Below are 26,673 nucleotides of genomic sequence, written 5' to 3' on the forward strand. Positions count from 1 at the left end.
CCGGGACCGTTGCGTCACGAATCGTCTACTGCGAGCTTGGAGCGAAAGCGATTTCGTGGCTTGCATTCCACTAGGCCGCCCGACCGAGATTATCTGTGCAGCGATAGCTTGCAGCACGGTCGTTCCATCCTATCATCCCCAAATCATCTATGCCCGGGTATTCCAGCGTCCATTCTGACCCTGTGCAGTTGTCGCCGCTGAACAACGGTCAGCGTTGCGTCCCAGAGCAGGGTACAGCGTTGGTGAGCACCTACTCATACAGCGTACACAAGAGACCTGGGTCGGGCCCGTAGGAAGATATTTGACGGTACCTGATGCGCAATGAACCTTCACGAAGTGGGCGACAGTGCTGATTGGACGTACCATTTCTCCCCCAGATTGTGGCAATTCGAGCCAAGGTACTGGAGCCACTGGCACCGGGACTTTGGCTCGTTTGTTTCGCTACTCCAGAAAACATCTGCACACATGTAGAACTAGCGAGACTCATAAGCAATAATGCGAAGGCTTGAACGAGCCAGGATGCTCCTGTTCCTCTACTTACACCTTGAAGGAAGCCAGCAGCTGGTATGGCCACGGCAACCCCAGCAACGAGTATTCCTATATGTGGAAGGGCGAGTAAGTTATAGCGCATGGTTTGAAACACACGTTCCTGGACTACAAGCCGATGAAAGCGTCGAATTCCACTGGATGTCCGTCGTTTGAAGTAGATGATGGTAAAGCAGGATGACCGATTAGTGAAGGCTGCTGGTCGTGCTTTATACCACCACCTGGTAGCAAACTACGCTAGTCCTAATCGATCTATGAAGCAAACAACCCGCTGTATCCTCATAAAGGAGGCCCTGCCGATCAGTAGGTACGACTGGGTGCGTTGTCGTGTGTTGTCTCGATCCTGCTCTACTGTCAGCTCAGTTCCCATCACCGTGTTGGCTGTTTCACATCTTGTTCTCAGTTCGACATCACTCTTAGCTGGCTTCTTCGCAGGCCATCTTCTCCTACTCCAAACACGATGTTCTGAATGTTGGTATCCGAGGCAGTATTCTAGTATGTCCAGAGGATTCAGAGCCCGCTGAAGCCAGTGGAACACCTGTGTGCCTCCTCGGCGGTACCTGTGATGGTGGTTGCTCATTTTGTCCCACGATAAACACTGAAAACAAGAGTATGCTGATAAGAGGCGATAGGTCGCATGCACAATGAGAGACGCCACGGAGAGGGAAGGAAGGGTCAAAGTAGGGTCACTGGATGCTGACTGTTAGCTCCGGTCGAGTCCCGGCCAGACACCAGTTCCTGACTTACTGCAGATTGGGTTGAAATGCTACACGTCAGATACTGACGGAGATGTAGTTGAAAAAGCAAAGAGGCGCCAGTTGATCTGGACACCCAAGCCTGAAGTAGTCCGGCGTGTAGTGCTGCCCCGGTTGTCAGCCCAACATCCGTCGCCCCCAAGTCTTGGGCTATCTGCATCGGAAGGTTAGGGTAAGTGATTGCTTTTGTTCGTTTTCAAAGGCAGTGCAGCTGCGGTGGCCGTAGACTGCCCGGGTAATACCCTACGCGCCGTCGTGTTGCATAGATGCCCTCATGCAGAACTTCTGACTTCCTGCGCAAATCGATCAACTGTACACTTATCGCCCAAGGAGGTCATGAGTTGTAGTGCCTTGCGAGAGTGTCCATTGATGAACGCAAGCGGAGCCACAGTCGATAGTGGGAAAGAGTGAAGTTGACATTTACAGTGGCGCCTAGACTTTGGGTCATCTATCGAGAAGCAACTATGGAAAGAGTGGAAACCACCGTTGGACTGGAGCATGCTATTCGTATTCTGATGAGAGACCCCACTCTCGAACTAAGTCTCACGGATTGCGATGATTCCGCTGAGAACTCGGCAGTCGAGAATATGACGAACGCGGCTTTGGCTTGCAGACGGGAATCCGGAACAGACGGCGATAAGGACGGGCCGAGCTTGCTGGTGGTTGTATGCACTGACGAGAGCTGCGCAGATCGGCTCGCGACATGTTGGGCTCGACAATGGTCGAAGGGTCGACGCTGACGTGCGGTTGCCCAACCAAGCCACGCAACGCAGAGGCGCTGACATCACGCGCGGAGGAAGCGCTGCTATGTGTAAGGAGTCCAGAGAACCCCGGGCATGAAGCTTAAAGGAAGCGTCAGATCATGCCAGCGCACGCATACATACGTATCGGCTGTGCTTGCGCGCTGCAGTCCGGGCTGCAATTGGAATGCAACGCAGCAAACCGCCGCCGGCCAGTCGGGCGCCAGTCCAACGCATGCATTGCAGCCAACCATCACATCGCGAAACCCCTCCCCTCCCCACCATCCTCGTCGCCGCCTATCTCGTCACCACGAACTTCCTTGCTTTTCGCCTGTCGTCTCCTCACTTCTGAGCCTCACTTCCTCTTGTCAAAAGAAAGTAGACGTCCCTTGAAGGTGGCTGAACACGGATGGGGGGCAACTATGAGGCTGCTCTGCAACCAATCCAAAACGAGGCGGGCAGAAACCATTGCCGGGGCCGCCTGGACAGCCCTGAGCATATTGTGATAGCAAAAGGCTGACAAGGACGCCGGTCTGGCTGTCCACGTATCCTGGTGTAATGGTTCACAGGCCAACTGCGAGACAAAAGCTCCAGTGACCAACGGCATAGCTTCGGTAGGGGATGCCGTGGACGAGTCGAGTGAGAGCATGGGATCTGAACAGTTAAAGTTGGGGTAACGGTGATGTGCTGATGAAGTGTGTGCTGCATGACACCTGAGCTTGCAGCGCCCTAGCTTTTCCGGCTAGCGGGACGCGGTGCTGCTGGGTGAGGCGAGTCTTCGTTCGAGACACAGGATCGTCGTTTTGAAGGGGTGCACCAGTGATCCGAGGCGCCCTGTCAGAAGGAACAGGCGGTTCAAGCTTGCGATCTTGGCGGCCGTCCTAGTGAGGCTTACCCGCGTGGCGAGAGGGTGTCCAATGGCGTTCGTACCGACGGGCCCTGCTTGCCGGCGCTGCGGGCCATAGTAGCTGTCGTCAGGCCCGCAGGAAGGCCGCCATGTCAGACGTCGGGTTGTCCAGTGGCCGGCAGATGTGCTCCAGCAGTGCCCTGGATGGCTCTGGGAGTGCCGTCGCAGCAAGCACGTGGTGATTGAGGCAGCTCCCACCCCGCGGATGGGGAGCAGGTGCCGGGCCCAGGGCGGTGGCAGAAGCTGGGGGGAGGCTAGCGGTGGTGGCCGCCAAGTGCCGGTTTTCTCAGTCTGTGCGATGCGGAGAAGAGAAGCAAGATCGTGGCACGGATGGCCTCGCGTGAGCATCGCGGACCTGCGGCGGACTAGGCTTGATCAAGGGGACAGGAGCACGCACCAATGCCTTACGCGAGCATGGGTGATGGAAGGGACATGCACGCTCGCTCTGCCGCCATGTACCGGGTTTGGCGGGCTGGAGATCACACCGTCTCAGATCCAACGGCGCAGGTGCTGGGGACAGAGGCTGGCCGGTGGCACGAGGATTGCGCGCGTCGCATCGATAAGTTGCCGCTTCGTCCATGTATCCTGCATGATCGGCGAGGCTAGGATGCTGGAATGCTTGGCCGCTCCGGCCTGAAGAAGCAGAGTGATGGTTCGAGGGACAGCAAATGGTGCAGCTGGGGATTTGCGGTGGCAAACTCCCGTTTTAATGCTGTCCTGCGCTGCGCTGCCAGGCTGGCCGGCCAGCGCAGCGCTGAGGTGGTCGTGGTGATGCTGACGGCGGAGCTTGCGGCGATGCGGCGCGCGTGCTACGGAGCGGTTTTGCTGCCCGAGCTGGCCGAGCGGTTGGGCAGGTAGGGCGCCAGAAATGAGGCGGGAGCCTGACCAGCTGCACTGCACCTCATCGGCCATAGGCCAATGCCCCTCCAGGCCCGGCGGTTCATTTGCGAAAAGTGGACTTGGCCTCGCTGGTATTTAAGCAGCGAGCCCTGATTCGGAGCGTGGTGGGCGACTGCGAGCCATTGCAAGCGACTGCACTCTCTACAGGCTGTCCACCCGCGCCATTCCCGTTCCGTCCCGTAGCGTTGCCAATCGTCCCCTCCTCAACACCACCAACATGCCCGGCATGGCTGCTGCCCTGAACAACTACTTCGTCCCCGGCTACGGCATCTCGAGGTCCGTCATTCAGGGCGAGATCCGTTACCACTGCGGCCCCGATGCCATAGTCCGCCCCTTTACCCATCAAGTGAGAGCTAATGGAAGCGCAATGCCCGTCGTGCCCGGTGCTAACCTGCTGCTGCCAGGGCCGTGATGGCTTCCTCGTTACCACTGCCGGCCCGCCCTTGACCAAAGTAGCCCTCCCACTTCCGCTCTCCTGTTCGCCTTCTGACTTTTCCAGGCCCAAATAGAGGACATCAAGGAGGCTTCCCGTGAATACGAGGAGCGCCAGGCAGAGCGCAGCGGCGACGACACCGAACCTTTTGTGAACAGGCCGATTCCTGTCAAGACGGGCGGCCGCCGGAGCTCCTGACCCGGCATTATCTTGCTGCGCAGCTGCGCGCCGTGTTTGCTGTCCGAGACTGACTTCTGGCTATGATTGGCACTTCAGCGTGGCGTTGTGGGCACTATCACTTCACGTATCTGTTTTAACGGCGTATTGCCAGCGGTTCATCGCCGTGGTTTCAGCCGTCCAGGCGACCGGCTGTCCGGTGTACTGGGACGTTTTCTTTCTTTCTTTCTCTCTCTCTCTCTCTCAGTTGATTGTCTCCTGGGTACAGAATCTCAGTTCTCGCAAATCCGTTATATTTCGAAGAAAATTTCATTGCTGTCGTGGGAATCATCTACCGTCTTCAAAGTCCAGAGACCCATGGAGTGGACTTAGGCTTGATTGGACCTGTTCACCTCTGCCAGCCATTTGATGACCGCTGTTCTTTGCAAATCTTGGGGGCCCTGTAGAATTAGTAGACTTCGCCAAAACCCTTGCGGCTCTTCATCTTAGCCTCCTCTACCTGCTCTTCCCGCTCTTCGTCTGTAGGGTTGTCGCCGCCGGTCAGTTCCGCTTCATCATCGCCAGCTTCGTCGCCGCTGTCTCCATCGCCTAGCGCATCTGCTCTTGCCCCCGTACCCATCCCACTCTCCTCTTTCCACGTTTTTTCATGACGTCTTCTCGCCCTGGATCGCTCTCTGTGCGTGCTGCCTTTCAGAAGGGCCGAAGGAAAGTAATCGCTTTCATCTGAGAACCCTTCTGCGGGAGTGCCTGCACCTGACCGTGACCCGCCGAAATCACGCCCAGGATGAAGACGTAGTAGAGCGTGAGGGGTAGACTTTTGCTTCGTACTGTCAGCGTCAGACGATGTCGGGGTATCCTCAACATCCGAAGATGCTGGAGCGCCGTTGCGTTCATGGGCACCTGCGGGATTATCCGGCAGCTCTGACTCCGGCTCTGCAACAGCAGGTCCGGGTAATGCTGCGAGCTTATCCAAATCCGCAGTGTTCTGACGTCGTGTGCGTCGGGGAAAGTTTATCTTGTCATGATTACATCCATGGACACATCCGCCCCACTGGCGAGATGCTAGAGTGGGAGAATCGGAGTAAGGCGGAGGTGGTGGTCCTGTAGTCCCTGATGATGAGCCGTTGGGTGCACTTCCCTGGGCTGTGGCAGTGCGGCGCTTCAGATCTGACCACGTGCGCAGCTCATTCTCTAGGATGAATTTGCCGTTGTCCGAATTCTGCTTCATGACGATGAATTCGCAGTGATTAATGTTCCGGAGGTCCTCGAAATACTCGACCGACCAGTGGTACCTGCATCGGGATTAGCAATTAATCCACTTTGGACAGCTGTATCCAAAGTACGGCGACGAAGACACATAACGGCACGGAACACTGGAATGGCGCCTTTTCACAATGTTCTTGCGAGGTTTGCAAGGGGCAAACGTTCCAACGCCCCTTCTGATGGGAAGTCCCGTTGTAGTGGCTCCTGCAGTCACTACATCCACATAACACGTACCACTTCATAAGGAACACTCTCGTCATCAAGCCATGCGTGACCAAGACGCACACGCTTGGGAAATCTCCTTCGCCAAAGAGTCTCCACAAGCTCTCGTTGAAGCCGCTGACGCGGTCGTACGCATCTGCGGCGCTCTCTCCGTTGGGGATGCGGTAGAAGAAGTGCCCGTAGTCGGCGCGCTCCTGCCACATCCTCTCCATTTCAGCCGAACATGGTTGGAAGTTGCCGAAGTCCTGCTCACGCAGCCGAGGCTCCTCGAAGACCTTAATCGTGTGACGGGGGAAGGGAGACGGCGTGGGGTCGTCGGAGGTGAGGGTGCGGAGGATGCCTTCTGTGGTCTCGCGCGTGCGGCGGTAGGGCGAAGTAAAGAATTGAAGGGTGTCGTCGGGCCTCAGTAGCGATCGGAGGCGGGACCCTGCATCTTCAGCCTAATAGGGCGTAAGCCGGGCATGGCCCTCATGGACAGCTGGACGGCTGATCTGACCTGCTGCCAACCGTCGGGCGTAAGCTTTACGCGATGGTCGGGGATGAACTGGTGGATATCACGGTTCTTGTTGCCCTCGCTCTGCGCGTGGCGGATCAGTATGATCATCTAAGCCCGTTAGCACAGGGGTCTCCAACTGCTCCGCGTATGGTGCTATACTTGCCCGTGGCTTGCCCATTTTAGCTGCCTGGCGTAGTTTCGCGAAGAGCTGGGGAGAGAGGGGCAGAGGTGGTGGGCTCGTCGGGGTGCGCCCAACAAGAAGGGTTTTGGGGCAAGAATGGCTTGGCTGCAGGTAGACGTTTCAGTGTTTGCAAACTGTCGGGTGGAAGGCGCGATGCATGACGGGCGGGTGGCTCGCGCATTCCCTCCCGGACCATCGGACACAGTCGGGCAGCCCCGCGCACTGAGCACAAGCACAAGCACAAGCACAAGCACACAGACCCAGTCCGCCCGCGTCGCCCTCACCACCAACAAATCTGCCCGCGCCTGTTACAAATCAGCTTGCCGCGCTTTCTCGCCACCACGCGATCACGCGCCGTGCCACGTCCGCCAGAGTCGCCGGCATCGTCGCTACAAGGAGCGCCACCGCACCCTCCTCCGGCTAACACCTAGGCCGCTCGCTGACTGCCTTGCGCCAACTACCTTGCAATCTTGCACCAGCCTCACCTGACCTTCGCCGCCATGTCTGAACCGATCCCCGAGTCCATTCCCACAAGCGCCGACCCGCGGACCCACCGCCCGACCAAGAAGCGCGCTCTGTCGCCGAGGTCCGCCCAAGCAAACCAACTCGACGCTCTGTTCAAGCACCCCGACCGCGAGGTCGCCATTCCGGCTGGCCCCCGGAACAAGAATCTCCCACCGCCTCCCGAAATTGTCGCCAATGTCCAGGGTTCTTCCGCTGGTGCTGGCTCGGGCGAGTTCCACGTCTACAAGGCTTCGCGGCGGCGGGAGTACGAGAGACTGAGGCTGATGGACGAAGAGACGAAGCGCGAGCAGCAGAACAAGGAGTTTGAGGAGAAGATGGCCGAGATGCGCAAGAAGGACGAATCCAAGACGAACAAGAACAAGGCGAGGCGGGACAAGGCCAAGGCGCGGAGGCAGAAGAAGGCCGAGAACGGAGATTCACCTGGGGCCATCGATGCGGCAACTGGTACTGGGAACAACGAAAGGAAGTTGGGGCACGGCCTCAAGCGCCGTAACTCAGAGAGCGACGATGCTGGGGATTTTACAGCAGCCAACGGGTCCGCCGAAGCCTCCAACCCAGACGAAGGCGGCATTGTCATTCACGATGAGGACTGACGTTCCTCGGGGTTCGTCAATCTTCCATTCAAGTTCAGCCGCGTCGATACCAACACCATGAGTAGTCACGAACAAATCAATATAACCTGTGGGTAGATTTTTTTTCTTTTTTTACTCGCATGACGCTAGGGCAAAATCGTGGTTCAGATGCTGAAACGACCTCGCAGCCTTTTTCCTCACCATGACAGGGAAGGCATGAGTGTCAATTGGTCGATCAAGTATCCTTCCCTTCCTATCAATTTGTCGTTTAGATGCTTAATGTTGTGTAATCAGGCACATATTCCTTGCACGCAGCTCGTCGCTGTGCTCCCTAAACTAGAAGGTATCCCATTTCAACTAATCAAGGACTAGCGGACGAGGTAGTTTAGGGATTTTTGAAAAACTCCAAGCAACAAATTCGAGATAGACTTGCTGCCACTGTTTAAGGAGATGATATGTAAAGCTTATAACTCGCTCGATCATCACAACAGTTAAGCGACAGTAACCGATTTTTAGAGTTAACAACACTCAAGGTTACTAATAGAAGGTGTCCGGACGGGCATAATTCCGAGGAGCATTAAAAGCTTTACACTATTAGTAGAGAAGCCCTACCTTAGCTAAGTCTTGTTATGTACATAGCACGCAGTTTAAAAAAAGTATAGAGTTCTACTTGCATAGACGAGGTAATGTGTCTTCGTGTTAAAATCGAGCCTTATACAAACAGATAAGCTATTAGTAAGCAAGTAGGTAGAGCTATAAAAGGCTACTGGTTAGGCCGCCGCAACTGCCCTCGATACCCTGCGCTTTTTCGCCCTGGCCTCTTCTCCCTCCTCTCTGCTGCCGCACATCACCAAACGCCAGCCAGCCAGCCAGCCAGCCAGCCCACCATGCCTGCCCCCAATGACCGCCTTAACGCCCTCTCCTCCCACCTCCAACTCCCTACCCCGCCGCCTACCGCCTGCAGGGGCCCATCGCCCTCGTGACCGGCTTCTCTACCGGCTTCGGCCGCGAGATCTGCAAGCAAATAGCTCGGTTAATAAAGAATGCGGCTGTTGTGAATGTCTTATCTACAGCACCCTAATAACAGAGCTAGTATACACTGTGCATGGGGAGCGGGTCAGATTATTTAAAGGAATTCCTACAACACTATCTATTCTATTAAGTACCAGGAATTGTTAGTCGAATGCATACGACTACTGCAGCACATAGCCAAAGACCGTAATTATTGCAGCAAATGGGTACCCTTGCACGAGAAACTCTCGCTATATTTATCGCCAACCTTCTAACGAAGCGATAATACAAGCGAATCCGCCACTCGGCATCCATGCGTTCGACAATGCGACGAGGCGGATCCGAGCTTTGACTTAAGACATGGATCCCACCTCGTTACATGGTGGAAAGCCGGTCTCGAAAGCGCACTGGGCCTTCTAACGCCGCCACTGGTCCTCAATAATGCACGACAGCGCATGAATAAGGTCGGTAGCTGACGCTATAGTAGAACAGTATCTGACGGCATTAATGCCGAAGACGTTGGCCTTACCACTTTTTTTTTTTTTTTTTTTTTAAAAAAAAAGACTCCATGTTTCTCCAAGTCAAACTGTGTTCATCAGGAGTTTAAGAGACGGTAGTATCTGGGGTGGCAGATATTTGAGAATGGAACCAGTGCCTTTCGATTATCATAAGAAATTGCCATGAGCATGAAATACAGTTTGTCTTGATTCTGCAGTGTTAGATACTAGTGATTCAGCAGTAGCACCGATGTTACGTTCAGAGATGCCGTCGAGATACGCACCAAAAAGGCAGAAGGCAACACATGTCTTTTTGTGACTCGATGGAAGTCGACAATCCCCCTACCGCGCATCACCACGACATCTGCCAAAGCCAGCGGCGTTTACCCATAGAACGTGGAGAGTGGATTTCGCCGTTCGTGATCGGCTGCAACGCACAACAAGTACGCGGAATGCACATACCCAGTGTTTCTTGGCCTCCGTCTGGTTCTCGGCGGTGAGGATGACGGCACCATTCTTCGCTGACTACGTCTTGCTGAGGATGGCGTAAGATGGCAGCATGCGGAGGAGGCTGGCTGCAGGAGCCGGACGGGGAAGTTCCTAGGAGGCGTTTGGCGTTCTCGATGCATTTAAGGTTGGCGGAACTGGCTCCTCGGTGATAAGGTCCCGGGCTCTTTTGGGAGTGTCGTGTGGTCTCACGAGGCAGCGCGAGTGTTTGGAATGCAATATCCGGGCAGCGTACCTTGCAGGCCATCGCTGGCGCCGAGCAGCTGAGGGCGCACGACAGCAAGTTGCGAAACGGTCGAGGCGTTCGTCGCCAGGGGAAACCCGAGCAGCCTCATGGCCGGCACAGCTGGACGGATCTGCGGCGCTGTGTCAATGGCGGAGGGCGGGCGAGCACCGGCCGTGATTCGTCAATTGCTGCACCACGGCGCGGAGGTGCTGAGCTGGCGGGCACTGCGGCCACTCGGTGCAACAGGGGGGCCTGGCGGAGCCCCACAGCGTCGTGGGCGGCGGCGCATCATCAGTGGGCTCAGCGTGGGCGGGCTGGGGCACCTGGAGGTGTTTGTAGAAATAGAGACGGGCAGCGGCGTGGATCCGCAGATCGGGCGGGCCAGGCGCGGCCGCGCGTGTGGCACAGGACATGCTGCCGTGCCTTTCTTCATTGCGCAGGAACAGCCATGGCGCCACGGCCGTCCTTACTCGCCATGGACCTTGCGCCGTGAGCATCCGCTCAACCTCAGCGCGCAGCGTGCACCAGTAGGCTGCCCAGGCCTGAACCCGCGGCCCACGCCTCCGCAGCGCCCAGAGCTGCCGCCACCGCGGCGCTGTCCATCGCCCGAGCCGTCAGGCGGCTGAGCTGCGCTGCACTACGCGGAGCTCCAGCACCCGTCCTGCCCAGGGCTTGACGCTTAATTTTGGCCCTCCACAAGGGCGGCCCTCACTTACTCCTGGGGCAGGGCGCTCCAACGTCACCAGAGACACCCGCCCGCCGCTCTGCCCGCTGTGCTGCGCAGCGAAGCAGCTCCCGCCCGCGACACCAGCACCTCCGCGCCCGAGACGTCGCCTGCCAGTCACCCGCTTGATGCGCGCCGTCAGCCTGCTGTAGCGGACTGCCGCCTCGTGGCCGCCCTCCCGATTGCCCGCCTGCGACGCTCGTCTGATCTTCGGTCGACAAATATTTGCCCGCTTGCGTCTCCAACCCCCCTCACGCCGCCGGGGCCCGACACACGAAGCAGATCGACGGCTGGAGGGGAGCTTTGCAGGGTGTGTCTGTCATGAATCTGGATCAGCAGCATATGTACGGGTAGGTCTTTCCGCTTCTGACTTGCCTCACCTCCTCCTGGTGTTACCTTCGACTTCTACCTCGCCTCCGATGCGTACAAATCTTTGCTCCAAGCTGCCTGGTTTTATTCCTCCTCCACGCTGTTGCCTGGCTGCCGCCTAGCTGCCCCGTAGTTGTCCTGCGCTGCGCTTTCTATTTAGTCGACCCGCTCTGCTGACCATGGCCGTTGTCTTCAGACTCCCCGATTGGCGTTTACCAAGCCCAAGCTCCACGCCCAAGTCAGCCACATTCCCGGATGCGTCTCTCCAAACGCCTAGAACGGACTCTCTTCCGTCCCACTTCCTAGAGGCTTGGTCAACACCGCGAGCAAATGTGCAACAAACTCCCTCCCAGACGCCACTGTTCCCACGCACGCGAGATCGTGACCGACCGTTGAGCTCATACAGCCACAAGAGCCAGGATCCCGAAGACCCTGAATTCCACATCAACCACTACTCGCCGAACCCATCCCTGCCGCTACCCCCGGTTGAACCGTCCCGCCGCTTGGCGTCCAGTCCCACCCCGTTGAAGACCGGCCGTCCGCCTAATGATAGTTCGAAGATTTCAGTACCGACACAAACTCTGGCCGCAAACAACATGGATCCCTCTCAGATGCAGACACCTCCCCCGACCAGGGATGCATCGTCTTCGAGGAAGCGGGGTCAGGACGGGCGGCCGCTGAGCTTCAACACGCCCTCAGCCATCTATTCCAGGAGGGATTCCGCCCCAGCTATCCATGGCGACCACCCAGGGGGTCATTATGCTCAGGATTCAGCTGTGCCCATGTTCCCCAACATGCAATTCACCCCGGAGATGGCGCGTTTTGCCCACGCGGGCGCTTCGACAGCTCCTGGACCGTCTCGCAGCGGGATATTCTTCAATCCAAACAGCTCCGGGGGGATGATGCAATTTGATAACATGCCCGCTCAAGACGATCCATTCGGGTTCGCCGCTGGAAACAACCAAAACATGTTTCAGTGGCCAAGCTTCACCCCGACAAACACCAGTCGTGTCGATTCGGCGTCAATGGCTGTAGCAGATGACTCTTGGGCCCAGACGCCATCCTTGCTGACAACAACTTCCGCCGACCTCCAAAACATCACAGGCAATGGAACGGCCACACTGGATGATCCGTTTGTTCCAACCACGTCGGGTGTCGACCCTAGCATGTTGTTTAGCTTTAGCGGAAGCTCATCGGATTTGGGCAATACCTGGGTTTCGCCTCAGCGCCCCCAAAAGGCTCCCGTACTTGAGAAGAGACAGCCCTATGAGCACCAGGCCAGGGAAAGCGAGAGACAAAAAGAAGTGTCTCGGAAACTCAGTGGACACCATTCGCGCACAAGTACCGCATCTTCTTCTGCTTCCACGGCTGCATGCTTCAGGCCTGGCCTACAGAGAAGCAGCACGCATGCCGGATTCGTGAGAAAACCAAACCCTCCCGGTGAGCCTCCCTTTGGCAATTCCGGTAATTCTGCACCGCCTGTACGGAAAACCTCACCTTTGAAACGGGCAAACCAGTCGGGTCTTCCCGCAATCTCGGAAAATGTGCTTCCGCGGCCGAAAACACGCCTTGTTGTCGACGAATCTGGGCGAGCCCGAACCCAGACCGTGCGAGACGAAGAGGATGACAAGAAACATGCGGATCATCGCGCTCGTTATTCGGGACTGTGGGACGACGACAGCGATTCCGAGTCCGACCGAGATACCCACATAGTCAGTAGGAGTACGTCCTTCAGCGTACCCTCCGGATTAACACGGTCTGCTTCTAAGCACGGAAGGACCCCCAGTCTCATAGCGAGGTCGCACTCGGTGAAAAACCCGCGGTCTTTCTCGTTCACCGACAATCTGTCAAAAAGATTGGGAAGATTATCAACTGAATCGACTCCTCGAAAGTCTAGGGACGATTCCAGGAGAAGCAGTATCAGTATCAGCAGCCCGTTCGGAGGCTACCTACGGAAAGATGATAAGCCAGCGGGTGCGGATGGGCTTGGCAATAAGGGAGGTGCTCAGGATGCCTTGAAGAAGGTCGTTGCGGACGCCAAGAACAAACGACAGGGTCAGTGGTTTAACGATCCGTGGGACGAATTTGCTAACTCATATATCAGAGACGACCAGCGCAGCCAACGTCCGGATGCTCGAAGCACACAATCAACGGTGGAGGGCATCTGCCGACGTGTCGAAGATGAATCTCGGCCACGGCTCGTTGATCGATCCTTTTCTTGATAGCTCAACCCCAAGCAGCAGAGCAACGGAAGGATCGGCCTTCACTCCGAGTACGGATCGAAGTAGTGAGTCCAGCGAGAGCACTCGCTGCATCTGCCAGTCGGCCGGTTGGGATGGCCAACTGATGATTCAATGCGAGTCCTGCTCCAAGTGGCAGCATGCACGCTGCATGGGACTTCCTCTCAAGGCCGAGTTACTGCCGTCAGTATACGTCTGTATTTTCTGTACCGGATCCACACCAGTGGTCCGAGGAGGAAGAGTGCGCGATCCTTACAGGATGCCGCACAAGCCAGCGTCGCCATTAGCCTACAAACAAAGGCAATGATGGAACGAACAACGGCGGAGCGTAGCAGGGGCCAAACAGAACACTTCTAGGTGCTCCTCGAGATTTCTTTCTCTTTCGAAACATGCAACGCCCAGATTCCCCCACACACGTTTTACCCCAATCCCCAGCAGCAGTATACCCCCAAGTGCCCCGGGCACTTTCTCTTTTGTAAATTATAATAGCATCATGGACGGGTGCACGGTGATCTAGAGGGGCAACAGATTTCGGCGCGAGTTACGCCACAGTATGGCAAAATGTTGCGCCAGCCAGGAAAGCACGTGGCATGCAACAGGCTGGTCGTTGATGCTCGAATGTCCGCACAGTTTCTCGATCTGCGAAGCCAGCAACCGCTTGGCATAGTAATAGGCCGTAGAGGATTAGCATTGCAAGTGGAGCCACAAGGAATAGTCTCGGTAAATGGTGAAGACGAGGGAACGGCTTAGCTTCTCGTCCCTTCGACAGCGCTAGTGATGGCGAGATCAACGCAGAGCTACCCCGGCCCGCGAGCTCTGACACACGGAAGCTAAGCCGCATTGGGCATATCGATAAGCGGCGATCAACTTAGATAAGCAAGCAATGACGTCCGATGATCGGCGCTTCGGCGCCGAAAGGCTTGGAAGTACAGAAGCGTCGGGAAGCTTCGCTTTCACGCGGGATGATGCTGGCACCCTCGAGCACCGTCCAATCACCGCGCGAAGACTCGGCAGCTGCCCAGTTTCTTCTGCCAGTCGCAGCCGCCCAGGCATAAATGACCGCTGCAGCGGCCTGACCCAGACAACAAGACTCACACACAGACACCGCTCACTCCACAAACAGCCGAGCGTCCTCTTTCGTTGTTTATTCTTGTTTGATACCCCACAACCCATCCATACGCACCCACGAACGCACCACAATGACTTCTGGCATGCAATTTACCGACAGAGCCTCCAAGGCTCTGGGTGACGCCCAAGATCTCGCACAACAGTACTCCCACTCGCAACTATTACCCCTCCACGTCGCTGTCGCCCTCATCGACCCGCCGCCGGACCTGTCCAAGGACCAGCAGAATGGCCCCGGCGACCCCACTCCACTGTTCAAGCAAGTCGTCGAGCGTGCTCATGGCGACCCTCAGCTACTGGACAGAGCGCTGAAGAAGGCTCTCGTCCGCTTACCCAGCCAAGACCCGCCGCCGGACCACATCTCCATGTCGCCGTCCTTTTCCAAGGTTCTGCGGGCGGCAGGCGAGCTTCAGAAGACGCAGAAGGACAGCTACATCGCCGTCGACCACCTCATCCAGTCGCTGGCCCAGGACAGCACCATTCAGAGATGTCTTGCTGAGGCCAACATCCCTAAGCCGAATCTGATTGACCAGGCAATCCAGCAGATCAGAGGCTCGCGGCGGGTGGACTCGAAGACAGCCGATTCCGAGGAGGAGAACGAAAACCTCAAGAAGTTCACTCTCGACATGACGTCAATGGCAAGGGAAGGCAAGATCGACCCTGTCATCGGCCGCGAGGAGGAGATCAGGCGAGTCATCCGCATCCTTTCGAGACGTACCAAGAACAACCCCGTCCTCATCGGTGAGCCCGGTGTTGGCAAGACTACTGTCGTAGAAGGATTGGCTCTCCGAATCGTCAACGCAGATGTGCCGGCCAACCTGGCTGCATGCAAGCTACTCTCCCTGGATGTCGGCGCTCTGGTTGCCGGCAGCAAGTACCGTGGAGAGTTTGAGGAACGCATGAAGGGCGTCTTGAAGGAGATTGAAGATTCGAAGGAGATGATCGTGCTCTTCGTCGACGAGATCCACTTGCTCATGGGCGCTGGATCCAGCGGCGAGGGCGGCATGGATGCTGCAAACCTTCTCAAGCCTATGCTTGCTAGAGGCCAGCTGCACTGCATTGGTGCAACGACTCTTGGCGAGTATAGAAAGTACATTGAGAAAGATCAGGCCTTCGAGCGCCGTTTCCAGCAAGTACTGGTCAAGGAACCATCCATACCCGAGACCGTCTCCATCCTTCGTGGTCTGAAGGAGAAATACGAAACCCACCACGGTGTCACGATCCTTGACGGAGCTATCGTCAGCGCCGCAACACTTGCTGCGCGCTACCTCACCCAGCGTCGCCTGCCAGACTCGGCTGTCGACTTGATTGATGAGGCCGCAGCAGCCGTCCGAGTGACTCGTGAATCTCAGCCTGAGGCTCTCGACAACCTGGAACGCAAGCTCCGCCAGCTTCAAATCGAAATCCACGCCCTCGAGCGCGAGAAGGACGAGGCTGCCCAGGCTCGTCTGCGCGAAGCTAAGGCCGAAGCCGCCAATGTTGACGAGGAGCTCAAGCCGCTGCGCGAGAAGTACGAACAAGAGAAGGAGCGCGGCAGGGACATCCAGGAGGCCAAGATAAAGCTCGAGCAACTCAAGGTCAAGCGCGCCGAAGCCGAGCGTATTGGAGACCTGTCGACCGCTTCGGATCTCCAGTACTACGCCATTCCCGACGTTGAGCAGCGAATTGCCAAGTTGGAGCAGGCGAAGGCGATGGCGGACGCTGAGATGTACAAGTCGGACGACGGGGGGCAGTCTCTACTCACTGATGCCGTCGGACCAGAACAGATTCAAGAGATCGTCGCCCGCTGGACCGGCATTCCCGTGACTCGTCTCAAGACTACGGAGAAGGACAAGCTGCTCAACATGGAGAAGCACCTTGGCCACGTTGTTGTTGGCCAGAAGGAGGCCGTCACTTCCGTTGCGAACGCCATCCGTCTGCAGCGGTCCGGTCTCGCCAACCCCAACCAGCCACCCAGCTTCCTCTTCTGTGGTCCTTCCGGCACCGGTAAGACGTTGCTCACTAAGGCTCTTGCCGAGTTCCTCTTCGACGACGCGAAGGCCATGATTCGTTTCGACATGTCTGAATACCAGGAGAGACACTCGCTTTCTCGCATGATCGGCGCACCACCTGGCTATGTCGGCCATGATGCAGGCGGCCAGCTAACCGAGGCTCTCCGGCGCCGACCCTTCTCCATCCTGCTCTTCGATGAGGTCGAGAAGGCGGCGAAGGAAGTGCTGACAGTGCTCCTGCAACTCATGGACGACGGCCGCATCACGGACGGTCAGGGCCGCGTCGTCGACGCGCGCAACTGCATTGTCGTCATGACATCCAATCTGGGCGCTGAGTACCTCGCCCGGCCCAACGCGCCCGACGGCCGCATCGACCCAGCGACGAAGGAGATGGTCATGGGTGCGCTGCGCAATTACTTCCTGCCCGAGTTCCTCAACCGTATCTCGTCGCTCGTCATCTTCAACCGCCTCACTAGGCGCGAGATCCGCAAGATCGTCGACGTGCGCGTCGCCGAGGTGCAGAAGCGCCTCGCGCAGAACGGCCGCAACGTCACCATCGACTTGACGACCGAGGTGCGTGACTACCTGGGCTCGGCCGGCTACAGCCCCGCCTACGGCGCCCGGCCGCTCGCCCGCCTCATCGAGAAGGAGGTCCTCAACCGCCTCGCCGTCCTCATCCTGCGCGGCTCCATCCGCGATGGCGAGACGGCGAACGTCGTCCTCGAGAACGGTCACATCATGGTGCGGCCGAACCACGGCGACAGCGAGCTCGAGGAAGACGAGGATATGTATGATGATGACGAAGATGTGATTGACGAGTTGGAGGATGCCGATGGCGGTATGGAGTTGTATGACTAAATTCACACACGCACCACGCACATTGGCGAGAGAGTTTTGTAGAGGGGTGAGGACAGGCCCCCCGAGATGATAATAGGGGAAGATTCGGGTGTGTAATTGGGTTTGCTGCACGATTACGATGGGATGAATTTATGACGACAGGCGAACAAAAAAAAAAGGTTCTTAGGCGTTTTTAAGGCGGGAAATAGCATTGGGTGGCTTTTTGTTTATTTCTGATAATTTATTCTATTTCTCCATTCTCTTTTTCATTGTTAGAGAGGAAGAACTTAGACGCTAGTGGATGGTACAAGTCACTTCCCAGTTCTATGAGCAAAGTTTGTCATAGATTTAGCAACGGAGGGTTTCGTCTTATACGGATTGTCTTCTCCTGGGCAGGAACTTCCATTTCTCGAACTTTAGGTATAGAAATGCAGTGATTTGGAAAAGGACTGTGCTGGGAGACTTCAGGTTTCTGATGCGCTGTGATATAAAGTGAAAATGCATGGATGAGACTCCATGTTCCTGTCCGCATCTGGTGACGAAGGAGAGACGTGGACGATGCACGCGGGGTGTTCGAAGTTATTTCGGAGAAGCCACCGTTGGGAAATACCGTATTATCATCTAGTAGAATACTAGTAACCTCTGCTGGAGGCGTGTCATGCTAAAATTGAGAGACTAGACAGGATTGCATGGAACTAAGTAAAAATGTATTGATAGATACACTGAGCCTTTACCTATTGGAGGTGGTGTTGAGCGTGATTTGTCGGTAAGAGGCGCTAAGTAGATCCAGCGCTATTGCACCATACTCACGTGGGTAACTGAATCCCATGTCCAGACGTAGATGTGAGTCTTCAATGTAGACATATATGTCCAGATTTTGGATTGAATCACCCACGTAGGCAGATTTCTTCTGCTATAGTACTGGGAGCATGCGGAAGTGTGGTGAGATCACGGGCAAAATGACATGTGGATCCCGAGGCCAACTGGGTCCTTCCCCCTTTCTGATGCATACACCTCTCATTCGAGCACGCAAGGAACTTACTTTTCGCTAAGAAAAACCCAACTTCTCGGTTCTCCAAACATAAGAAGCATTCCATGCCACGTCACACTTTTGCTACATAACACCAATGTTCATGGCCAAATATTCTTGATTTTGACTATCTGCTAGAAACGCGCTGCGGATGTCATTTATGAGTAGAGCGGTAAACAGACCTTCATGAAGCGTGTGTCTAGAAACGTGTTTCCCCTCTCCCCGAACGGGAAGTAACGAAGCGAAGAAGTAATGCTGGTCGACCGCAGCAGACGGAGAAGAAAGAAAACAAAAGCTTGAAAATGGAAACTCCTGACCTATGCACATGGTACGTCTTTTTCGTTACATCCTAATGATACCGCAGAAGAAGAGAATATGAGCGGAAAGTGTTGCGCTGTGAAACCACGTCGCCACGAATAACGTCGACGAAGGGAGAATGTACACACATGCCAGAAATCCTGAAAGCCAAAAGTTTTCCCATCCTGGGGATTGTATGAAGTGAAAAAAGTTACAACAGCAGGCTGAACGAACGAAGCAATCAACGGGCGAAGGAGTGAGGAGGTCAATAAATCTTAGCCCGACTGATCGCTGACGCAATCCGCTGTCGCAGGCAGCTCGAGGGGATACTCGCCGTCGCCCTCGATGAGCTCATCGCCAGGGCTCGGGTACTTGAGTTCAGCATCCGTCAGTGGCAGCTTGCAGTCGTGCCAGATGGGATCAGGCATGAACAAATCGGCGCGTGAGGCCCAAGCGGCCGCGCGCTTCTCAACGAGCGTGGTATCGACCCCGTACTGGTGCTCGGCAGAGCGGCGCTGTTGCCTGCCGGCCTCAAAGTTTGACGCAACGCGACGGTGAAGGTGGCGCGACAAGTGATGGGAGGTTTCAACGGTGCGCTTGGAGATAGGCTTGGGGGCCTTCCAGCACTTACAGGCGCAGCCGCTGGCTTCGTAGGCATCTTCGTCATCGGTGGATGTCGAGGCAGTGTCACAGTCGCAGCTGCACCATTCGAGCGAAAACTGCTTGGAGCCGCCGTTGACAGTCGGACCAGAGGAAGAAGAGGGCGTTGCCACAGGCTGAGCAGTTGACTGAACAGGGGTCGTGGCCGAGGACTCATAAGCAGCAGAAGTAGTTGGGGCGGATGAAGGAGCAGCAGAAGAAGAGGTGTCACTGCCATTGTCATCCTCGTTGGTGATGGTCACAGCGGCACAGTTCATGGTAAACTCCTATGCGGTGGTTAGTCGCGTATCTGCAGTAGCACGCTGGGTAGTAACTGACCTGCTCGCGGTTGATCCACGTCCAAGCAAAGACAGCTTCGCCGGCGGGCAGCTCCTGGGGAACGGTCATCTCGAAGTCTTGACCAGACCCAAGCTCGGCGTTGCGGTGCGGGCAGTTTCCCTCATACGACGCAGCGACCTTGAACGTCTTGCCTTTATCTACAGAGAAGGCAACCTGGCAAGAACCGCCGTAGTGGGTACCTGGCGCAAAGACGCGTTAGCTCTTAAACTAGAAAGACATGGCAGAGCAATTATTTACCACCAAGGTCGTTGAGTGTGAACTTGGGATCGCCAGTGATGTTCCAAGTGACCTTGGAGCCGGCAGCCCAAGTGGCGACTGAAGCACCGTCGGGAGTGCCGAGCAGATCAAGGTAGCCGCGGCAAACGGCCTTTGTGTCTTCTCTGCCGCAGCAGCCCATGGGGTAGACGTAGATGTTGTCGGCCTCGGTGGTGCGGTGAGGATTGTTGCTTGCGTTGAAGGGCGGTGGGTACTCGAGCTGCATGTGGGCCTGCACCGCAGTCAAGCCCGCAAGGGCAAGGAGCAAGCGGGAGGTGGTGATCATGGTGAGAAGAAACAAAGTTCGATCTTGGAGGTTCTGCGCAAAGGAATGGCTTGGACGAGCGCTGCTGGTCCAGAAGGAAGCGTTGAGGCGGACTCGGCTGGCGAGAGAGCACCCCGATATTGGGAAAGGAAGGAGGTGAATGTCAAGGAGAGTGGAGCATTCACCGAACAGGAAAGATCGAGGCAAGCCTCGCAAAGAAGAGAAAGAGGCAAAGTGTGGGGAGGAAGGCGCAAGGGCGAGGTGATGCAGATCAACGGAGCACAAAGAGGGAAACCGCGCATCACCTGGGTATTAAGCATTTCCGCAAGGTAGCGTTGGCGAGCCCCCAGATCTGCGCGCTGGATCAGCCATTTTTTTCCCTTCCGGTCAGGGCGGCTCGCGGCGGCGATGCGGGCGCCAAACGGCGGCGACGGGGATGGCCATGGCGGCTCGTGTTTCACGCTGCACAAGTCAAGACGGCCGCCGGCCAGTGCCTTTGCCGCAGCCCGCAAAACATCCGTCACCAAGCCCCGCCCGCAGCTGTCACCAAGCCGCCGACTTGTGCTACGAGGCCCAAGCCCAGGCTGTGCACCTCTCAAGCGCCGCCCTGGCCCAGCCCCAAGCCTTCCAGTGCCTTCCCCATGCAGCCTGAAAAACCTCGCTCCGCCAACCACTCCCTTCCGACTCGGCTTCTTCGTCCTTCTGCCTTCTCCTTCGCTCTAGCCACAGCGGGCACGGGCCGCAGCTTCGGGTGTCTTGTTTTGCATTGCCGTCACCCGCGCCAAACGCCCCTGTCCGGTCGAGTTAAATCAGCACGACGTCTCCCGCCGACTGTGGCGTCTCTTTCCACACGGCGGCCTGACTCTGCTTGTGACATGGCGAATGCATTAGCGACAGCCGGAGCCGATGACGTGCGCCGCATCCTGGCTCGGAGCATGACAGCCGCCGTCCTTCAACATCCCCGCTTTCCAAACGTTGTAGGTAGATGAAATCTTCTCCCACTTTTCAGCCCTGTGTAATCTCTTTTTGTTCTTCCTGCACTTCAAACACGTTTCTTGTTTTTGCATGTACAGCTCCTTTGCGCAGCCGATGGCTAGCATGGATCTGTTTTTTGCTCATGTCATGGATAGTTAAAGCTATCGTCCGGACGAGAATGTCGGATTAAAAATTCTACATACACGTCCGGACGGTGGCTTCAACTACCTACGTATTTTTTTTTTCTCTAAGAACGAGCTAAGGCATAGTTACGCCATGTTCTGCTATTCTTCGCGCTAGCCATTGGCTGCGAGAGGGGGCTGTACTTTGATTGTAGCTGTCATTGCTCTGGTCTCTGGTCGAATAAGAGCCAGATGCCAGCTCAGAAGCAAACGTGGCGCACCGCTGCGGAGCCCATCAGAAATTGGAACCAAAAAACCCGTAAGTTGAGGCCTTGGGCGGCTTAAGAAACAATGAAAAGACACAAGTCATCAGGGAGGTGATGTGTTGGTGAAGGAACGGCCCAGCCGCCTTGCACTACCTCTCCCCGGTCCGCTTGTTTGACCATGTTGGTTGGTTGCCGCTCTCCCCTGCTGTACCGTGCCGAAGGTAAGCTATCCTGTCTTCCCAATTCCCTACCATAGAATTTTGTACGGAGGTCTTTATGCCTCACTGTAGTTCAGTGGCCACGAGAGCTAATGCACTACGCTACATCGGTTCATAGTGGGTATAGCGTGGATGGACGTATTTCCTGTGGTCAATTTGCCCTTGCGTGCAAAAGGATTTAGGAAGATGCATTAAAAAGCGAAACGTGTCAGCCAATCGGCGAGATACGACGGACACGACCGCCACGCGAACAATAGCCTGGTTCAGGGAGACAGGGAAACGGAGACTCAGCCATACCATGAAAAGTCTGAGGGTACACGGCATCCTGCATGTGATGGCGTTGTCCCACCGCCTCAAAACGCACTTACGTCGACCAAGAAACCGATCTACAGAAAGGGAAGCTGCGGGGGTGACGTATGACCTGTCGGATCTCCCTCGTGTTTTCATGCTTTGGAATATCACTCTACCCGTCTTAAGCATCTTCAAGGGGGATTTGAATTATGTACTTGCAATTCACTCCGCCAAGCTCCGCTAACTTCTATCCGGGCAAGCAATGCTTAATCTCTCGGTACGATTCCCATTTGTGTGCGCGCAGACCCATCCATCCATCATCCATCCCATTTTCCGAAAAGCGAACTCGTCATCGTCTTGGGGAAAAACAGAGGTCAAGAAAGAAGGGCGTGAGCATACTGCCGATGAAGATGTCCATCTCACGACCGCCATATCTTGCAATGCCGGCTTACGGTGTGGGCAACGAAAAGAGAGTCCAGGAATCCCCGTCTTCAACCCTGGTTTAGTCCAATCGGTTGAGGAGAGGTGGCAAAAGGTGATCTCCAGGCTGTGTGGCTAAGGGAAGAAATGTCGACCACCAGAATGAGTAGCGAATACACTTCTTGCAGTCTGATGGTTGTGGACGCCGGAGGGGAAATGGGGTACATGAAGGGAATACTAGGGGGCTACATGATTTTGAGCGTGTCTTGGGGAATCATAATTCGATGACTAAGGTGTTTATGAAATCGAAAGGCTAGGGGGAGAAGTGGAGTGATCCGACTCTTTGTTCGCCAAATCCTCCTTACATGATCCGGGGGCATACATGACTTTTGCGAGTGTGGTGATGGGGGGAGTCCGTAAGTGCGTGCTTCAACGTTAGCAAGGGCTTCGGTCGGGTGTTTGGTGGTATGTGTGTTGGGGATGAGTGCATGTATCGGTGTCGGGGGGCGTGTCTGCGATTATATCGAAGACCGACTCAGGGAGAAGGAACGAGGCGCATGCCAACCGAGTTGGTTAGTGCACCGTCCGGGGTGAGGTTCATCCGCATCGCCATTCGAACGAGACCACGTGTTGAGCCGACTTGAACGACTATGATGCGCTTCGACTCCTCACAGACCGCGGGGTGGGGCTCTTCTCCGACGTCGGTGCTTCGGGACTCATCGAGTTGGGACTCATGGATCTAGGCCCCGTGAGCCGGAGGATATCCCAGGCATCTACTGCTCATCATTAGGTTGCAGTATCATGCAAGAGCCCCTGTTTGAGCTTGGGCTCAGGCCATTCAAGCCATCTGACCGGAAGCGCCGCCTGTGTGGGTTACGTGCGTTAGTATGATTGATAAATGGCAATATATGGTATTGCAGCAAGCCTAGTGCGGCCACGGTTGCTCGAGAGCAGGCCGTGGAGATGTTCCGTTGCATAGCTGCGGCGTTGAAGATGCGTCTGACATACCAATTTGGCGCTTGATCTGTTCACGGGCCCAGCGGGCAGTGTCGATCGTACGCGGCGAGAAGTCCTTGTTGGCCTTGGTCTCCCTGGCCATAGCCATGATCCACTCTGAACGGAACAGTTCCGCAAATTCGCCGTTCGGGAAAGTATCCGCGAGGTCACTAGACTCGTGTCAACTAACGGACGAAGCATCCATGATTTCAAGGAGACGTACCCAATGACACCCATAGAAGAACGCATCAACGCCTCAGTGCGGTTGGCATCAGTGTGAACGGTGTGCAGGAGGGCGAAGACGGGCTCAACGTAGGGAACAAGAAGGCTCTCTGCAAGAAAAGTTAGCAGTGCATCCTAAGAAGCCAAGGTTTACGATAAAGCATACGCTTGCCACCAAGCTTCATGGCCATGATAGCACCATCCCAGGCATCCATAATGCCCTCACGGAGCGAAACAATGTAGTCAAGCATCTCGAACGAGCTGTCCTGGGTGAAGTTGACCTGAGCAGCCTGGATCAAGACCTGAGCAACGACCGAGAGGTAGGTCTCGAAGTGGCCACCGATGGCGTGAGCAATATCGCCGAAGCACTGCAGGATAGCAGGCTTGAACTGGTTGCCAAGAGTCGGGCTCCTTAGGTTGTTCAGGAGGTAGTTCATAAAGGTATCGCAGTACGGCTGAACCTTTTCGTTGAGAGAGCGAGTGATGTCGCTGACAAGACCAATGGCCATAGAGCAGATGGCAGGTTCCTCCTGGTTCCCAAGGGCGTTGTACAGGTAGGACGAAAAGGCATCCATGTACTTCAGGAAATCCTCCTCCAGAGCATTCGCGAGCGAGCCAATGGTAGCCAGGACAGCATCAGGAACACTTGATTTGCCACCGACAGTCGAAAGCAGCTGCAGGAGAACCTGCATGATGCGATCGGCCTGGGGCTTGATCTCGATCTCGAGTCTCTGGACAATTGCCTGCAGACTACGTCAGTTGCTAAAATCACATAAAATGATAATGGTCTCTTACCATGACGACGCTGGTCAAGCTGGTCTGCATCTCCTCAAGGGTCATCTTGTCCTCGATGCTGACAACCTGGGTTTGCATGGGAACTGTCCTCTCAAGGCGCTCCAAGATGACGTTGGACAGGTGGCCGACCATGCCAAGGCTGTCGTTGGCGGAGTTCATGACAAACGAGTTCAGGACCTCGTACGCAGCAGTACGCAGTTGGTTATCGGCATCGGCTCTACACGATTGTTAGCTTGGAGGTTACACTTTCGTTGGATTCGGTAGGGCATACCTCTCGGTGAGCTGCAGAAGGTGCGTCACACTAGCCTGGAAGTGGGCGGACAGAGCGTTGGTCTGGCAGCCAGGTGCGCCGGCGAAGCGATCTGCGAGGTTCATGAGAGCCCAGCAGCAGGAAGAGGCCATCTTCGGGTGGCTTGCAAGACCGGCGAAGAGGGAGGAAATGAGGGGTTGGAGGTGAGTAGCGGCGTCGATCGACTCGGCGCAAGTCTCGCAAATACGGCCAAGGGCGTAGGCAGTCGAGTCTCTGACGTGGATCACAGGGTCCTCCATCATACCGATCAGGACCGGCAGAGCCTGCTTCACCAGAGGGTCGAGCATCTTCTCCTCGGGTCCCTCCATGATAGCACCGAAAGCAGAGACCGCAGCGTCGCGTGAGTGCCAGTCCTCTGCACGCAGGTTCTTCTCAACGAAGGCGAGAACGGGAGGAACAACAGCGCTACCAACAGTCTGGGCCCAGAGCTGCAGGCACTGGTAGGCAGCACGCGAGACGTTGTACTCGTCATCCGCTGCGTCCTCGTCCTGCTTGGAAAGGAGCTCAAGAAGAACAGGGACAACCTCCTGAGTTGCAACGCGAGCGAAGTTGAAGTACTCGCGAAGCTCGGTCGAACCCTCCGCATTGGCCTGTTCCGGAAGGTTAGTTTTGTATGCCAGCTGAAGAATCAAGCAATTGGCTCTTACCTGAGCGTTGTCGTCCTCGATAGAAATTTCCTCCTCGCAGACCGTGCACCAGAACTCGATGGCAAGCTTGGCAACATCCTCCTCATCGCTCTTCATGCCTTGGATCGTGAGGCCGAACAGTGCCTTCTCCATGTAGAAACTCATCTTGTCATAGTACAGGCCCATGATTCTGTTCAAGCAGCCATATGCGCCCTGCTGAATGCGGGAGTCGTCGGCCTGAGTAGCCTCACAGATGACCTGCATGATGTAGTTCCGCTCGCCCTCGTTCTCGAAGTTGGTGCGCACGAACTCGAGGGAGTCGCTGAGCGCAGAAATGGCGGCATTCCGCACATCGGGGTTTGTCTCTTCTTTCCGTGCACCCTGAACGACGGCAGTGAGAATGGCGTTGGAGTGGTGTGCCAGGCTCTCGCGGAGCTCGCCATCCTCGGTGTCGCAGATAAAACCGATCGTCGTCAGCGATGCCTGCTTCTGGTGATCCACGCCCTTGCCCACGTTCTCCACCAGGGCGGGCATCAGCTCTGGCCACATGTTCTGCGGGATCTCGATGGCGGCGACGGCGGCGATGAACTGCGCCGCGGCGTTTCCTGCACGGCCATCGCTGGAGGCCAAGGTCTGCAGCGCCAAGTTCTTCACCTGGGTCCTGATCGGCTCAGGCTGGCCCATCCACCGTGCCTGGACCTCCCGTAACCTGGTGTACTCGCGCGCAGTGAAGGAGTTCTTGAGGGCCAGAGCGGCGGCGGTCCGGATGTGAGGTAGCGCCTGCTCGTTGGCGAGTTCTGTAGCGAGGGTGGTGAGGTAGCCAGACTGGTATCCATACGGTCAGCAAAATTGCTCGTCTCAGGCGGGGCATGGGTGCGTAGCCCGGTAGGCGGGCGGAAACGTACGAAGTCGGCCTCGGCGGCCTGGGTGAGCTGCTGCTCGGCATTGGTACGGATAGTGGCGTCTGTCCGCAGCGGTCAGTGGCGGATGTTTTGGGCTGAGGTACCAGGCTCAGCGCGACATACCTGGAGACAGCGTCCCCTCGAGCACCTGGTTGACGTCCATGTTGGCGCACTAAGACTGGGACTAGGCGGAAGCTTGGGAGTTGGAGGGCGGTCTAGAGTGCTGAGCGGCGGGCGAGCCTGCGGGTGCGGCGCCTTGTTGGTGGTGGTTTGGGCGTCGTTGCGTAGATGAGCAAGCGAAATCAAAACACGTGAAAGGTTGCCTTGTTGCGCTTTGGCACCAGGCAAGCCGGCACGGGAAGAGAGCGAGGAGGCGGACAAAGAAAAGAGCCGGTAGCAGGACGGCGTATGAGAACGGCCGAGCAAACGCGAGGGAGAGA

At 56.2% G+C, this 26,673-nt stretch overlaps 6 protein-coding genes across 6 annotated transcripts; 3 read left to right on the plus strand and 3 right to left on the minus strand.

Moving 5' to 3' along the window:
• Positions 1 to 4,065: 4,065 nt before the first annotated feature.
• On the plus strand, positions 4,066 to 4,479 carry SLS55_005244 (uncharacterized protein; the record flags this gene model as incomplete). Its single annotated transcript, XM_066776694.1, has 3 exons — positions 4,066 to 4,194; positions 4,253 to 4,300; positions 4,348 to 4,479. The coding sequence occupies 3 exons, from the start codon at positions 4,066 to 4,068 to the stop codon at positions 4,477 to 4,479; spliced, it is 309 nt and encodes a 102-aa protein (XP_066632536.1).
• A 669-nt stretch (positions 4,480 to 5,148) lies between these two features.
• SLS55_005245 (uncharacterized protein) lies at positions 5,149 to 6,547 on the minus strand (the record flags this gene model as incomplete). The annotated part of the gene is made up of 4 exons (XM_066776695.1): positions 5,149 to 5,278; positions 5,631 to 5,750; positions 5,956 to 6,383; positions 6,440 to 6,547. 4 exons carry the CDS (start codon positions 6,545 to 6,547, stop codon positions 5,149 to 5,151), a joined length of 786 nt encoding a protein of 261 aa, XP_066632537.1.
• A 573-nt stretch (positions 6,548 to 7,120) lies between these two features.
• Positions 7,121 to 7,738, plus strand: SLS55_005246 (uncharacterized protein; the record flags this gene model as incomplete). The annotated part of the gene is made up of 1 exon (XM_066776696.1): positions 7,121 to 7,738. The coding sequence occupies one exon, from the start codon at positions 7,121 to 7,123 to the stop codon at positions 7,736 to 7,738; it is 618 nt and encodes a 205-aa protein (XP_066632538.1).
• Positions 7,739 to 14,174: 6,436 nt separating this feature from the next.
• On the plus strand, positions 14,175 to 17,265 carry HSP98 (Heat shock protein hsp98; the record flags this gene model as incomplete). Its single annotated transcript, XM_066776697.1, has 2 exons — positions 14,175 to 14,179; positions 14,520 to 17,265. 2 exons carry the CDS (start codon positions 14,175 to 14,177, stop codon positions 17,263 to 17,265), a joined length of 2,751 nt encoding a protein of 916 aa, XP_066632539.1.
• Positions 17,266 to 18,846: 1,581 nt separating this feature from the next.
• Positions 18,847 to 20,111, minus strand: SLS55_005248 (uncharacterized protein; the record flags this gene model as incomplete). The annotated part of the gene is made up of 3 exons (XM_066776698.1): positions 18,847 to 19,497; positions 19,550 to 19,749; positions 19,808 to 20,111. The coding sequence occupies 3 exons, from the start codon at positions 20,109 to 20,111 to the stop codon at positions 18,847 to 18,849; spliced, it is 1,155 nt and encodes a 384-aa protein (XP_066632540.1).
• A 3,196-nt stretch (positions 20,112 to 23,307) lies between these two features.
• kap95 (karyopherin Kap95) lies at positions 23,308 to 26,396 on the minus strand (the record flags this gene model as incomplete). Its single annotated transcript, XM_066776699.1, has 8 exons — positions 23,308 to 23,548; positions 23,602 to 23,710; positions 23,767 to 24,343; positions 24,396 to 24,612; positions 24,667 to 25,295; positions 25,353 to 26,156; positions 26,237 to 26,295; positions 26,357 to 26,396. The coding sequence occupies 8 exons, from the start codon at positions 26,394 to 26,396 to the stop codon at positions 23,308 to 23,310; spliced, it is 2,676 nt and encodes an 891-aa protein (XP_066632541.1).
• Between the last annotated feature and the right edge of the window lie 277 nt (positions 26,397 to 26,673).

Source organism: Diplodia seriata (genome assembly GCF_021436955.1).
Source record: "Diplodia seriata strain FDS-637 chromosome Unknown scaffold_5, whole genome shotgun sequence".
Classification (NCBI taxonomy): domain Eukaryota; kingdom Fungi; phylum Ascomycota; class Dothideomycetes; order Botryosphaeriales; family Botryosphaeriaceae; genus Diplodia; species Diplodia seriata.